The following is a 14,962-nucleotide window of genomic DNA, read 5'->3' on the forward strand; positions in this document are numbered from 1 at the left end:
ATTCCTCTTTTGCTGAGGTCCTGCCATATGAACAGCTCGCTCCTGGCTTGCTTGCTGCTTCTCCACAGTCTACCCTACAACTAAAATATTTAAATCCAAAGGGAAACTTATAACAACCATTTTATTCAATTATTGAAGTAACCTAGAAAAAGTGAAGCATTACAACGTAAATGGTATTTCTGAACATGTATTGGTCTACATTGGGTAGGTCTATGAAGGCACTTAGAAGAACCAACAAGCATGAACAGATCAATTCTAGCATATTCTTCTAATATAAATACTAAAAGACATGCATTGAGGCAGTGGTGAAAATACAGAATTCTCTCCTGGAAAAACTTCAATGCCTTTGCCATATCATGTAACTGTTCTGCACACTTTTGGAGCACACAGTGTCTCTGTCTTCAGGGCTGTAGATTACTTAGACCCAGCAAGATACTGCATGCAAAGCTCCCCATAGGCACTTATTTTTTGGATAAAAGGACCTGTTGGTCAGATTGTCAAAACTATTAAAAATTAATCCATTCTTCTTCCAATAAAATAAAACATTTGAGTAAGAAAGCTACATTTTAAATTTGCTTGCATAGGCAAGAGTTAGAGTAATGGCCTAAGATTCACAGGACCATTCTTTTTTGTCATATATCAATGTTTTCCACTTTTTAAAAAAATACAGTAGTAAAGACTTGAGGTATAACTTCAAAAATACTTGATATCTTTTGCAGGAAAGTAGGTCGCTTCATTGGCCTTGGTTAAGGGCTTTCTCCCCTTAGTTGTATGCAGTGACAGTTTTCTGGGTCTGAAGTTCTTTTGGGTGCAAAGATTGATGTTTCTCGAAATAGCAGTTACTATTTCCTTGCTGCAGAAAGAATTGGATATCTTTAGCATGTCAAGCACATAACAGCTGTCAGACGATCAAGAGGGGGTGGGTTTTGTTGAGTGTTTTACCTCCAGGGCAGTAAGGATAAACTGCAGTTATTCCATAGAGATGTGATCGCTGCTCTGGAAGATACTCATCAGTAAAGGAGCCAGTTTCTTTATCAATAGCTATCACACCGTCCCTGGTGATAAAAGGGGGAGAAGTGCTTTACTCATCTATGAAACTTAGGGGTTTTTCCCCCACCTACATGCATTTAAGAACAGAGGCAGCTAAAAGGATTGATCTGAACACCTGCAGAACAAGTGGAAAGAAATTTGCCCCATAAGATCTATATCCAGCTCCTTCAGTGCCTTTCTCTTTGGTGATGCAGAGTCACAGAGACAGCCTTCCAAGGAGAGATTATCTCCCTGAGAGTCTCCTCCAAGTGTGGCAAGCACTTAAGTGTTTGTTGTAATCTGCTGAGATTTGATTGAAGTTTTGAGAGCTTCCAGCTGGAGTGGGAATGGAGGCAAGTTCCTGAGGCTGAAGGCCTTGGGGGGTGGGGGAGAGGGAACAACTGAGGACAGAATCTTTTCTTTGACTTATTCTAGATTTAGAAACTTGTGCCAAGTTTTATTTAAAGAAAAAAAAAGCCATCAAAAAAACCACCACTCTTTCTGTCCCTCCCAGGAAGCTGGGGCTGTTTCTAAACAACTGTCCTGCGCTGAGATTTACAAGCGGGAGTTGCTGAACGTGGCACTGCAGGAGACCCGAGAGAGGGCTCTGGTGAGGTGCCAGGACTCGGGACCGGGGAGCAGGCTGGGGACAGCGTTTGTTTTTCCTCCCTCTGGCTCAAAGCCCATCCAAGCCTCTCGCTAGCACGACTGGGGCAGGGAGTAGGAGAGGCTGGCTCCTGGCTGCTGAGGGGAGCGGAGCCCTAGGAACTGCTAGCTCAGCATTCCGGGCCACGGGAGGGAGCAGGTTTTCTTTCCTTACCGTCTCCAGTCCGTGTGGTAGAAGTGATTGGCATAACTGATGATGCTGAAAGGGTAGTTGAGGTTGTTCTGTATGATGCGCCGCCCTGCGCCGTCAGGAAATACGCACTCCAGGTGCTTTGTTCCTTTTCAAACACAAGACAGTTACTAGGTCACAAAAAACCCCCGACCAAATGTATTCTTTGTATTCACCAAATTTTGAAACGGCTTCTCAGCCTAAGGATGTAGTAGCAACTCATGCTGCGAGCCCCCTCAACCCCGTCATACCAAATCCTTTGGGGCAGGACAGTGGAAAGGGGCAGAGAAGCCCACAGGTAGCAATGGGCTAAAGACAGATAGAGTTGGTTTTCCCCTCGAGGCTTAGTCTGTCGTAGTCTGGTCCGTCCTCGGTGAAGTTACCTGCGTCTGCCCAACAGAGCAGCTTGGAGAAGGGGTCGAACGTCAGGCCGTTGGGCAAGCCGATGTCCTTATTCACCAGGACCCTCCTGTTGGCTCCGTTGACAGTGGAAGTTTCGATTTTGGGTGCTTCACGATTCCAGTCCGTCCAATAAAGGTTGCTTGGGAAATAATTGTGTAATGAACAAACAGGACACACAACAGTAAGGAGTGGTAGGAGATGATAGGCTTTCTCTTTGTTACTGGTTCTTGTCAGGAGAGAGGCCTGGTTTTCCCCTTAATAATGTCTGAAATAAATCTTAATTTGATTTGAAAAAATCTTTAAAAGAAAACCAGAATGATGTCAAACATGTTTACAACCCAAACTGTAGCTCTTAGATGAGGGCGAGTCTTAGGAGTAGCACATTTTGTATCGCAACAGCACCCTAGAGGCACAGCTTGTGTTTTCAAACGCCAGGCGCGTTTCAAAGCTTTTAAAAATAATGTACATCCTGATTCTGAAACAGCAGGTTTAGCCAAATCCTGAATTATTAAATAAAAGAGGAGGTAGGGAACAGAGCCAATCCCTCCTACGGGGTGTGCAACGTAGGAGAGCTGCTCCCAGGGTCAGGATGCGGCCTTGGCACCACCGCCTGCGTCCGACTCTTGCACCTTGCAAAGCCCTGCCTGCAAATCCCTCTGGAAACGCTGCTGCTCACCCTCGGACGGGATCCACCGCGATGGCCCGGGGGTTGACGAGCTCCGTGTCGAAGAGCACCCGCCGCTCCGAGCCGTCCAGCCGGGCTCTCTCGATCTTATCCAGGCCGCTGTCGGTCCAGAACATGACTCGGCGCAGGTGGTCCACCGCCAGCCCCTCGGGGCTGATGAGCCCTGCCGGAGGGACAGACGTGGTCAGCGGCTGGGGACGCGCCGCTCCTGGACCCGTCACGGTCCCCCGACCCACAGCCAAGGGATGTGAGCGCAGATGGAGGACCCCCCCCAAAGCAGGACAGCCCCAGAGCCACCGCCGCGATGGGCGCGAACTTGGCTCGGACCCGCTGATGTGGCTTTGGGCAGGTGTCACCGGTGACGGGAGCACACCTGAACTGATAACGGTCTCCGGCTCAGCGCCTGGCTCCAGGCTCGCCCGGCTTATGGTCCGGCCGGCCACATCAGTCCAATAGATCGTCTTCTCCCGGCAGTCGTAGTCGATCCCCACCACGATGGAGCCCTGCCAGGGTTGGGAGAGGGACATGGAGTGAAATCCTGCCTGGACCACGGCCGAGAGGCTCAGTGAGCACTCTTATCTCTCCAGCCGGCATTGGGAGCTGCCCGGGGCACTCTGCAAGGTGCAACAATGGGGATTGATGCTCAGATCCCTTTTCCCTGGCAAACCCCAACACCGATGGGCTCCTACCGCACACCCCCCCCAGCTAAACCCTGCAACAGAGGGTTTTTTAGGCCAGCTGTCGCAGGCACACCCCCACGTCCAGATGGGTGTAAAAAACCCTTCGGCTCAAGGAGCGACTGCTCCAACAGCAAAGCCGGCCCGAGGAATGACCTTCAGGGCGGGGAAAGGGAATTCTTGGCAAGGTGTTTCAGTTCCCCAGGGTGCAGGGAGGGTCACGGCCCAGCTTTTAGCGTTCCTCTCCCTCGGTCTGGCCTGGCTGGAGATGCGCATGGCCATGCTCCAAGAGGAGTCCGAGGAAGGGAAAAGGCAAGTTTGCAGTAGAGATGTGCAGCTGGCAGCCCGGGGACCGTGACCGACGGCCAGGGGAGCTCCGCGAGCACCCGTGCTCCTCTTTGCAGGCAGCCCCTTGTCCGTGACCTGCCCCTCTACGGGGGGGAATACGGCTGGAGGAAGAGGTGAGAGCGTTCTTCCTCCATCTCAGCGCCACGGCAGCCCTCAACCTTCAAGCGGTGACCCCTCAAATCACTGCGGCTCAGACAAGAGTGGTCCAGGGAGATGCGAAACGCGGAGTCGCAGCATCAGCCCGTCCCTAACTCCCTCCCTCCGGTGGTCTCGCAGCCCCCCCCCCCCCCGCCCGGCCCCGATGCTGGAGATGATACTGTACGTGGAGGGAGAGCAGGGTCTTCGCCTCCTCCTTCTGCAGCCGCGTGCCGTTGAGGGGGAGGTAGCCGATCTGCTGTCCCTGAGCGTAGAGCAGAAAGGTCCCCGTGGCCGGTGGGGACACGTCGGGCCGGGGCGAGGGCCGGACGCTGGGCGGCGCGACGCTGGGGAGACCTGGTGCCGTAATGGCGGGGATGGAGACGACGACGGGGAGAGAGATGGCTCGGGGAGCGTCGGCCCCCTCGGCTCTGCACCCGAGCGGGAGCGGGGTGCAGCACCAGGAGGCTGCGCTGTGCTAGACGGGAGGGGTGTCGCGCTTGGGGTGCTGAGGTCTTACATGGCGGGGTGCTGCCGGGCTCCGAGCGTGTCCCCTGGATCTCCCTGCCGCTCTCGTCCACGCACCAGCAGTACCCGCTGTCCCCGTGGCACTGCAGCGGGGTGAAGTCTCCCCCCGCGTCGCACTGCGGCACGTACTGGTCGCTGCGGGGGCTGCCCCCGTAGTGCTCCAGCAAGCTCTGCCGCCAGCGTTCGCACATGGTGCGGGGCCGCTCGGTGGGCTCTGGCAACGGGGAGGGTGACAGTCACCCCCCCCGTGATGGACCCCGTGGGCAAGCTTGGGGGACTCGGGGCTTTGCTGGAGCCCCGGGTCCCCCTCTCCTTGGCGGGTGCCCCTCCATGCTAAGCATGCCGGAGGGGCACCACGGGACCGGGGTGCTATGGGGAGAGGATGGTACCCCCCTCCCGCCGTCCCCCCAAGCACTGACCTGGGGTCCCGCAGTGAGGCGGCGTGCCGCCCGGAGCCGTCCGAGTGCCGGCGATCTCCTGCCCTTCGGCATCCACGCACCAGCAGTACCCGGTGCTGCCGTGGCATTGCAGGGGCCGGTACCGACCCTCCTCGTCGCACTGGGGCACGTGCCCGTCACCCACGGGCGAGGGTCCCGGCGGCGATGCCCGTGGGTACAGCCGCTCGTGCTGGCAGGGCGTCAGCCGCTGCGTGCTCCCTTCCGCCGTCGGGAGAGCCAAAGCGACAGCAGAGTGAGGATGGAGGAAGGCACCCCAGGCAAAATTGGCGTGGGGGCGAACTGGGCAGCCTTACCGTGCGCGCACTGGAAGCCATCGCCCTCGTAGCCGGGCCGGCACCGGCAGGAGAAGGAGCCTGGCGTGTTGTAGCAGGCGGCGGCGGGGTGGCAAGGGTTTTCGGCGCACTCGTCCACGTCTGCGCACGGGGAGGATGGGGATCAGCCGGGATGGAGAACCCCGGCGGCTGCCCGGTACGGCCACCCCGCGGTCCCTCCCGCTCCCCCGTACCGGAGCAGTCGATGCCGTCGCCGGCGTACCCGGGGAGGCACTCGCAGGTGGGGTGGCCGCCGGCGTGGGACAGGCAGCGTGCCCGGTCCCCCGGCGCGCAGGGATGGGTCCCGTCCTCGCAGGGGTTGCTCGCCGGTGCCGACGCTGTGGGGACACGGAGGGTGAGGGGGTGGCGGGGGGGGGGGCGAGCCCCGTGGGGCACAGGAGCGGGGGGACCCCGAACTGCGGGTCCGGCACTTACGCACGCACGCCTGCCCGTCCTCCGCCGGCCGGTACCCGCTGCGGCACTCGCACCGGTAGCTGCCCGGCACGTTCAGGCAGACGGTGAAGGGGCCGCACTGGCTCAGGCCCCCCGCGCACTCATCGATGTCTAGAGGAAGGGAGAGACGCCGGGCACCCCGGCGGTGGTGGGACACCCCCGTTTTTGGGATCTGGCTGCTCCTGGCCCGGGGCGGGGGATAACCTGCCCCGTGCTGCCTGTCCCACGTCTACCGCTTCCTCCATCCCCACAATCGCTCCTGGAGCGCTTCCCCGGGTGCCCCCAGCACCCTGCCTCAGTTTCCCCCCCCCGATTCACCCATATTCTTGGTGCGGCTCCGGGACCTCTTGAGACTGTGGGTGCTGCGATGCTGTGGCACGTCCCAGCACCCCAAACGGCAGCGGCCACCATGGTGCCCCACGGGGGATGGATGGGGTGCACCAGCCCCCCCGCCACCACCCCCTCCCACCCACCCGCAGCCCCCGCTCACCTCGGCAGCCCCGTCCGTCCGTGCGGTACCCGGCCGCGCACTCGCACGTGTACTCCATCCCCGCGCCGGGCTGGCAGCGCGCCGTGGCCTCGCACGCGTGCGTGTTGTCGTGGCACGGGTTCGCCGAGGGATTCTCAGCATTGTCTGCGGGCAAAGGGGGGTGTTGGGGGGGGGGGAAAGACCGGAGAGATGCGGGGAACGACCATTCCCACTTATATCTGATGTAGGCATCACCGCTGCACCACAGCACCCTCATCCCACGCAGGGACCCGTGGCACCTAGCGTGACCCCCACTGCAGTCCGCCCCCCCCATCCCAGAAGTGCTACGGCTCAAGCTGCTCAGGAAAAAAAAAAAAAACAACAAAACCTCTCTTTTGGCTGTTTTTGGGCAAAGCGAGCACGCTGCGGCTTTGGGAGCGGGCGGGAGACAGCAGCATCCCCCGGCGAGGGCTGGCACCCCGGGGTGGGCACCCCGGGGCGGGTGCCGGAGCTTACCCGGTGCCAAGCCGATGCGAGCGGCCAGGGCGTAGCGCAGGACGTGTTCCTGGCCGTCGTAGAGGGCGAAGGCACGTGCCACGCTCAGCCGCTGCCGGGCGGGCAGGCGGGCGTACGGGCAGCCGGCGAAGGTGATGTTCTGGCGCAGGCGGTAGGACAAGGTCTGGTTGGCGGTCCCCGCCGCCAGGACGTAATCCCGCCGAGCGGAGGATGTCACGGCTGCCGGATGGTGAGAAAATTCCCCCCCCCCCAGGGGATGGGGGAGAAGCGGCTTTAGCGTCGATGTCTCTCGGGTGTTGGGAACCGCGGTGGGGTGCGAGAAACCGAACCCCGGCGCTGAGAACGGGCTCTTACCCGAGCTGGAGTAGTGGTAGAGCTCCTTGTAGGGAGTGATGTGGACAGTGACGTTCTCTGGGAGAAATGGCACCTGGCCCTGGATGTGTGTCTTAAGGCTTAAGTAATTGTCCGGCCCCAGCCCCTCGGCCGTCTGAGTGATGTGGACCGTCTCCTCTCCAGGGTGGAAGGTCACCTCCAGGCTCTGGGTGAATTCGGCGCCTGGGCAGGAAAAGGCAACAGGCGGCATTCGGTTGTAGGATTTTTAGGGAATACCTCCCCAAAGCATCACTCCCCGCTTCTCCGGCACACCCACGAGGGCTCACAGCAGGGAGGTGACAGCTGAACCCGGGGAGGCGATCGGAGGAGCCATGGGGATGCCCCGAACCCCCCGTCACCTCCCAGTGCCACCCCAGCAGGAGCCGTGTCCCTCGGAGCAACCGGACTCGTTGGCACATCCCACCTCCCCGCTTACCGGTGATGCTGAAGCCGTTCTCGGAGCCGGGCTCCTCCAGGGCGAAGAGCCAGGCGAAGAACCCGCCGACGGGCAGGAGGGGCAGGAGGGCACGAGCGGCGGGCTGGGGCACCCCGCTGATGGCCGTGTAGGCTCGGCCGTCGCTGCCCACGATGTAAGCGTGCAGGTCGACGTCCTGGAAGCGGACGGACGCCCTTCCCACCGTCAGGCTCCCGCTCACCTTCCCGTTGAGGCGATGCACGGCCCCTGGGCGGGGAGACGGGCACCCCTGGCAGCGGCCACCCAGGCAGGGGTTACCCGTCCCCCCGCCGCCCCAACCGCGTACCTTCGGGCAGGCATTGCCGTCCGTTGCCGTAGTAGGTGGCCCGGCAGTGGCAGCAGATGCCGGTGGCGTAGTCGGTGCAGAAGGCGTGCGGGGAGCAGCGCCCGTGGTGCCGGGCACACGTCTCCTGGCTGGCCGCGCTGTAGGTGAACACTGGGGCCATAGGGGGAAGGGTTGGGGACACGGTGACAAAGCCACCCCTCGCGGAGCTGGGGGGTGGCCACCTTGCCTCCTCGGCCCCGAAAACATCGCGGGGAGACCGGCCAGCTGGCAGTGGCGGTTCCCAAGAAAGCCACCCAGGATGCGTAGGGGAGGCTGAGGGGTTTGAACCTGTTGCCTGATTTCAGGCAGATCTGACAGAAGGCGAGAGATCGAGTTCCTGCGTATTTTTGGGAGACAGCCGGACGGGGATGGGGCTTTGCTCCCCCCAGGCACGTGCCACGGCGGCTCCGCAGCCGGCTCGGTGATGGGGGGGGCGGCAGGGCCAACCCTGGTCCCACACCGTCCCCTCGATCTTCCCTCCCTTGCAACGTGGGGCAGAGCAGCGACAAACCCAGCGGGCAGGGACGTACGGCTCCGGCAGCCCCTTTGGCAGCAGGATTTGGCTGGGAAGAGAGGAGCTGGAAGGGCAGCAGCTTTGCAGGAGCGATGCCAGCCCACGCTAGCTCCAGCCCCAGCTGCTCGGGAAAAGATGAGCATCCAGCAAAGAGGCCTTTTTTAGGGAGCCACCCGCCACGAGACATCCCCGTTCGGTCATCGGAGGGGCTGCGGCCACTCACCGTCGGGGTTAAAATGCACGTCTTCCTCCACGCCGACACCGTGATGCCCGGAGCTGTAGGAAGAAGGGTTGGCGGAGTAGCTCTGCCGGGCACCACCGTCTCCGTCGGGATGCAGCCGGCGGCTCCGTTCCTGCCCCGGGGACGCGGGCAGCCCCTCGGGGACGATACCCGGTGCACGGCGTCCGTGGTCGGGATGCGGTGACGTGGCCTCCGAGCCGTGCTGCGCCTGCAGCTCCGCGGACGCGCGGTCGGCACGGCCGTAGAGCGCGCGGTTGTCGTCGCCGGGGCCGGGGCCGGGATGCACGGGGCTCTGCGGCACACCGGGGCCGGATTCCCCGCCGCCCCCCGGTTCCACGTGATCCAGGGGGGCCACGCTGCCCACGTGGAAGACCCACACGCCGGGTACCCCCGCGTTGCTCTCCCTGCGGGACAGCAGCACGCGTGGACGTCCATCACAGCCGCGGTGGGAAACCCACCCCAAAGTTCCGACCCCGCTCCACACCGCCCCTCCCAGCACCCCAAATGCAGCTCCCGTGCATGTGGGGCTGAGCCCCCCCGATTCAGCCCATCACCCCCAACTCGCTCCCCTCATTCTTCCAGCCTTTAAAAGGCTCCGGGGGCTGGGAGAAGGTGACCCTGCTCCCCCTGCCCGCCCCGCACGGCCCCCCCCAGTACCACGCACCGCTCCAGGCGCCTCAAAGCCTGCTCGCTGCTGGCCAGGCTGTGGAAAAGCCCGTCCCTCTTCGGATCGTCGCCGTCCCCCCGGCTGAAGCCCACCCTGGCCGGCAGCTCCAGCTGGACGTTGTAGGATTCTTTGGGCCGTGTCCCCAGGAACTGGAGGCCACCGTCGGGGTAGAGGAAGATGGCGTAAGTGTCCTCATCGTCGTAGGCTATGACCGCCTGGAAGGTGTTGAGCTGCCAAAGGGAGAGCAGGACAGACGGACGTCACGGAGGGGCAGGATCCCAGCGGAGGACCGAGACAGGGAAGGGGACCGGGGATGCGACAGCCACCTCCCCGCACACAGCAGTAAGCACCCCAAAAGAACCCTCCGTCGGCCTGCAGACAACTCCTGGGGAAGAACAGGAGCAGGGGCTGCTCGTGCGTGGCCAAATCCCAGTGCAACGTGCGGGGAAGATGCTCAGCATCCTCCACGGGAGCCCGTGACACAGCCAGGCCACCCGCTCTCAGCTGCATCGGTGCAGGATTGTCCCTTGGAGCTGTCACACAGGGAGGTGACAGCCCCGTCCCATGCCCAGGAGCATCCCAGGCCATGTAACCCACGCACCGGTTTGGCGTGCTGCAGCCTGGGAACCCCTCGGTCCCATCCTGCCCCCCTCCATCCCATCAGCACCGGAGGAAAACCTGCACTTCCCCGCTTCCCCCCCCCCCGAGAACAATTTTAGCTTGGTTTCCTCAGGAAAAAACATGCACATGCTCCCGCCTTCCCCACACCCATACGTCCCGCTATAGGCACGCTGGCTGCCTGCCGTGCCAGCCCCGCGAGCCTTGGGACCGCGCCAGCCCCGAGCGAGGCTGCGTCGGGGAGCGGGACCGCTGCAATAACCCACGGACGGGCAGGCTGCGGAGCGAGCACAACCCTTACTAGCCACCGGAGAATCCCCACGAGCATCACGGTCACCTCGAATGCAGAGAAACCAACGCTTGCAGCATTTGGGCCAGCCCCCCCACACACACACATAGGTCCTGCTCTCCATATAAATAAATATAAGCACGCAGCAGCAGCCCTTCCCCACGAGCTGCCGGCAGCAGCAAGTGGGGAACGGTGTCTGAGCGAAGGAAAAATGATTAAACTCCTGGTTTCACCCCCAGACCAGTGGGCAGAAGGGCGGGGGGGGGCTCTCCCCACCCCCCCCCCCCCAGTCCTGCCTGTCCCTGCAGCGCCAGCCCCAATTTTGGGGCGCAGGGCCCCCGGGGCATCGCAGGGTTTCCCGTCAGCCCCGTGGGATATAAAGAGCCTTGTTGTGCGCGTCGCACACTCGGGCATTCAGAGACCCCGTGCGAAGGCGGCCAAAAAGCTTGGGGGGAGGATATCCCCCCCCCCGGGGCCAGATTCCTTCCCCCACGCAGCCGAATTGCTGTGGCAGCTGCAAGACTCTTTTTGCCTTGCGGTGGGCAGCGAAGGGGGGGACCCGGCGGTGGGTGACACCGATGCGCTGGCATCGCGGGACGCAGGGCAGAAAGCGAAGGGGGGGGGGGCAGCCCCCGGCTTGCGGCCGGCTGCTCCCGGCAAGGAGCTGCAAAGGGCAAATTCCAGCCCAAAGGACAATTTTTGCTCCCACAGAAGCAGGGTCAGCTCTCGTCCCAGCCCTGGAAAGTGTCACTGCGGGGACTAAGAGCGTGTCCCCAAGGAGGTGGAGGGGACAGGGGGCTGCCGGCAGTGCTGCCGGACCTCCTGGCCATGCAGGACCCCCAAGGCAGGGGATTGGGGAGCCTCTAACCCCCCCCAGCCTTAACCCAGATTTCTGCTTTTGAGGCTCAAAAAGGATGAACCTTTCCAAAGCTGGGGGGTAAAGGCTTCGAGGTCAATGCTGGTTCTGAGAAGCGGGAGGGCAGCATTTCAATAAACGGCATATTTGGTAAGAAAAAAAGGGGCGCTTGGGGAGTTTTTTTAGCAGTTTTGGTTAAGGGGGAGTTCAGCAAAGCCCAGGCACAAGCTGCATTTCAGTGCATCTTGAATGAAATGTTCCCCGGAGCCGCTCGTTTCCAAGCAAGTCCGGTTTCATTTTAAAACCTGATCCAACTACTCAGAGAAGGAAAAAAAAACAATTGGGAAGAGAAGAGGAGGCTGCGTTTTTTGATGGCTGCGAGGTCGCTGCGAGGCCCCTGATGGCATCTCTTCAGCTGCTTTCCCAAGTTTTAAATTAGAGGAAAAAATGTGCGTTGTTTCCTTCCAAACCTCGGTTTCTTCCCCTGCTTGGCCACTGCTCTCAGCAATCCGCTACTGAAGGGCCCCGGAGCGGGGGGACGGCCGGCAGGGACGGCTCCCGGTGGCCCGTGGGGACCCAGTGGCCACTGATGGGTTTTGGAGTCAGCCCACCCCACGGCAGCGAGACCCTGTCACCCATCGCACAGCTCTGGGTATTCATCACGAGAGTTTTCCTCTTGCAGCTCTTCATCTTTCAGCTCGTTTCAAGAAGCCCGTCCTGCCGGCAGAGCATCACCGTCACCTCCTCGGCACGTCAACAGCCTAATGTGACGGCTCCGGCCCCAGCAGCACATCCAGCTTTTTCGGGGAAAGGCAGCACTGTAGGTCCACCAGGATGCACCCATGCAGGAGCCTTATCAGCCCGTGGGTGGAAAGCACAGGTCACCTCCCCGACCCAGTGGACCACCTACGGGCTTGTTTTCCAGGCACAAAATCAACCCACGGTGGAAACTCTGAAGCCGGCAGCATTAATCAGCGTGCGGACAGAAGGAAGGACCAGCCTCAAGCCACCGGCAAAAGGTCTGGAGCCCGATGGGTGACCTGGGCCGCGGCTTCCTCCAGTTCCCCCTGGCCCAGCCGTGCTCTGCAAATGCAGGACCACCGGCACCGCAAAGCTTTGCCTGAGAAGCAGGGAAAAGCCTGAGCACCTCCGACCGTGGAGTTGAAGGCAACCTCTAAACCTCTTCTGCCCATCAGCAAAGCCAACAGACCCTCCAACGCCGCAGCTCTGAGCGGAGACGAGAAGCTCCACGTCTCCCCTAACGCTCGTCCAAGGCTGGACCCACCATCCAGCTGCCCAGAAAGAAGAGACCGAGCATTTTGGGTGCTACGCAAGGAAGACTCATCCTCCCGCGACACGTAGGATGGGCGTCCAACCTCAGCCCATTGGCCTCACCTTCTTGGAGGGCTCGGTGTCCTGCGAGAGCTCCTGGTAGGCGCCCACGTCTTCCCAGGTGGCAACAAACGCGTTGGTGGGCACGAAGGAGCCGGCGGTGCGGGGGAACCCAGCCTGGATGTAGCCCGCGGCCTGGTCCAGCACATCCGGAGAGTTGTCTTGCCGATAGTAGATGTTCCCTCTGTCACCGGAGGTGTCGAGGTCGGCCAAGAAGGGAGCGACGACGGGGAAGTCTGTGGGGAAATCGTCATCCACGTACTGGGTCTCCCTGGGGAAATCCTGGGTGGAGATGACCCCGTTGGTCCCCACCTGCAGGGAGAGCGGCGCAGGGTGCTCAGGAACCGCAGAGGTGCCTCCGCCGCCGGTCGCCCACCGCGTCCCCCCCTCTCCCCGGTGGAGCTGGGCACCGGGCTGAGAGCCCTGAGACCGCGTGGCCCCATCCGGCCGGGGAGAAAACAAAGACCTCGGGCTTCTCCGTTCCCCCCCCCAGAGAGCTGCAGATCAGGGGCCATCCCAGCTGCAGCCAGCCACTGGCGGATCGGGGGAAACAGCTGCAAAGGAGAAAGCCTTCTTGTTCCTCCACAGCCGGAGATACCGGGCAGGAGACAGCGGGAGGGGGGGGAAATTGGATGGAGGAAAGGGACGGATGGCGAAAAGACACGTGCGGCGGTGCGGCAAAGAAGGGGATGGAGGGGCAGGGGTGGGGAGAAGGAGTGAGGGGAGGTGGGTGTCATGGGGAACGGCTGGGGAGACAGGGGGTGAGCGGGGAGAGGGATGGGGGGAAGCTGGAAGGAGGGAGGGATGGTGGGACAGAGGGATGGAGAGGAGGAGCGTGGGAAGATGGAGAGGCAAGGCGGGATGGAAGGAGGGAGGGAAAGAAGGGTGGAGGGATGGATGGGAAGGTGGAGGAGAGAGGGAGACGACGGAGAGGAGCGAGGGGGCGGCTGGAAGGAAGGAAGGGCGGCGGGAGAGCGGGGCTGGGGGGGGAAAGGGGGTCCGGGACCAGCCGGGACTCACGTAGAGGCGGCGGGCGGCGCGGCCGTAGAGGCGCAGGGTCCGGCGGAGCGGCAGCCCGGGCGAACTCTCGTCGTCTCCCGGTCGCAACCGAGCATCGCCGCGGGTCGGTCCGTACGGCAGCAAGGCCGGCCGGGGCAGGGCCGTCCCCACCGCCAGCACCGCCACCACCACCGTGACCGTCGCCACCCCCCGCATCCCGCCGCCGGGTGGACGGGAGAAATGCCCTTCCCCACCCCCCCCCCACCCACCCCCCGCTCTCGCCCGGGCTCTCCCCACCCCACCCACCCACCCCCCGCCGGAGGGTTTAAACCGGAGCGAAACCGGAGGAGCGGACCCGACGGGACGGCCCCGACCCGGCGGAGGGAACCGGAGCCGGTGGGGCGGGACGGGGCGCGCCGCTGGTGGGGCGGATCCAAACCCGAAGCCTTTTCCTCATTGGATTCCCTCCGGTCCCGGCTTTGACCAATCGGTTCTTACCCCAAAATCCGCCCCGGGCTGCTCCTCCGGCGGAGCCGGGCCCGCAGCCAGCCGGGGTCGGGACCGGGGACCGGAGCGGGGGCGAGAGGGTTTTGCCCGCTCCCCGCTCGGTCCCCTCGGGTCCCGTTCCCTTGGAGCCGGGCAGAAGCGGGACTCCTTATCCACGGGGGACCGGGGAAGGGGAGGATGCGGTGGGGGTGGTGATGGGGGTGGAAGACTGGAAAAACAGCCACCCGGCCAAAATACATCGTGCGGCTCGACTGGCAAGTTGGCAGCGAGCGGAGCTGAGGGCCCGGGTGTGGGGTTCCCGCTGTTTATCCTTACTCAGATCCGTCTTCCCTCCTCTCCATCCCGAGAAGTCTGGGGGCGGTCAACGCTTCAGCAACAGGCAGCCAGGGTGGGGGTGTGGGGGGGTTCCCTGGCTCTGATTTGGGGTGTTGGGGCGAAAGGACACCCCCAAATCCAAGCAGCTGGACTCACTGAGTGCTCCTGGAAATCCAAGCTGGGAGCAGCCAAAAGGTCTGCTCCATCCTACTGGAGCGCTTCCCGCTTCCCTGGCTCCGGGCCAGCGTTAGTATCGCATCTGTCCCAAAATGTATACATGCCCGAGGAATGCCAGATAACAAGGAGAGAAGTGTCAAACCCAGTAGGCTGGCGAGAGAAATAAATCAGGGACACATTCGTGGCATTCCCGGCAGGAATCCTCACATGGGAAGCAGCTGGATGCCCTCCTCCCCGTCCCTCTTGCAGTGACGGGGATTTTTTGCTGTGGCCCCTTGTCCCCTCCGTCCTGGGCAGCGTGCAAGCTGCTGCATCCCGGTCATCCTGGAAAGCAGCTTCTACCCATGCCGGGACCGGGGATGAGCTGGT

The 14,962-nt window shown here is 62.0% G+C and overlaps 1 protein-coding gene across 1 annotated transcript; it reads right to left on the reverse strand.

The window, feature by feature from the left end:
• Nucleotides 1-102: 102 nt before the first annotated feature.
• Nucleotides 103-13,834, reverse strand: NID2 (nidogen 2). Its single transcript, XM_075029473.1, has 21 exons — nt 13,616-13,834; nt 12,599-12,907; nt 9,438-9,670; nt 8,756-9,177; nt 7,980-8,129; nt 7,655-7,900; nt 7,201-7,401; nt 6,847-7,065; nt 6,352-6,495; nt 5,844-5,972; nt 5,603-5,746; nt 5,391-5,510; nt 5,059-5,295; nt 4,632-4,853; nt 4,299-4,468; nt 3,325-3,454; nt 2,943-3,114; nt 2,248-2,405; nt 1,850-1,973; nt 943-1,055; nt 103-853 (listed from the first exon to the last, which is right to left on the reverse strand). The coding sequence occupies exons 1-21, from the start codon at nt 13,808-13,810 to the stop codon at nt 843-845; spliced, it is 3,849 nt and encodes a 1,282-aa protein (XP_074885574.1). The 5' UTR covers nt 13,811-13,834; the 3' UTR covers nt 103-842.
• Between the last annotated feature and the right edge of the window lie 1,128 nt (nt 13,835-14,962).

Source organism: Buteo buteo, chromosome 6 (assembly GCF_964188355.1).
Source record: "Buteo buteo chromosome 6, bButBut1.hap1.1, whole genome shotgun sequence".
NCBI classification, from domain to species: domain Eukaryota; kingdom Metazoa; phylum Chordata; class Aves; order Accipitriformes; family Accipitridae; genus Buteo; species Buteo buteo.

Excerpts from the sequence above, each read along its gene's own strand:
- NID2 (XM_075029473.1), bottom strand. The coding sequence starts at position 13,810 with ATGCGGGGGGTGGCGACGGTCACGGTGGTGGTGGCGGTGCTGGCGGTG. Across the intron at positions 9,671-12,598 it reads ACACCGAGCCCTCCAAGAAG|CTCAACACCTTCCAGGCGGT; the intron begins GTGAGGCCAATG and ends TCCCTTTGGCAG. Across the intron at positions 4,469-4,631 it reads GCCCGGCAGCACCCCGCCAT|GTCTCCCCAGCGTCGCGCCG; the intron begins GTAAGACCTCAG and ends TTACGGCACCAG.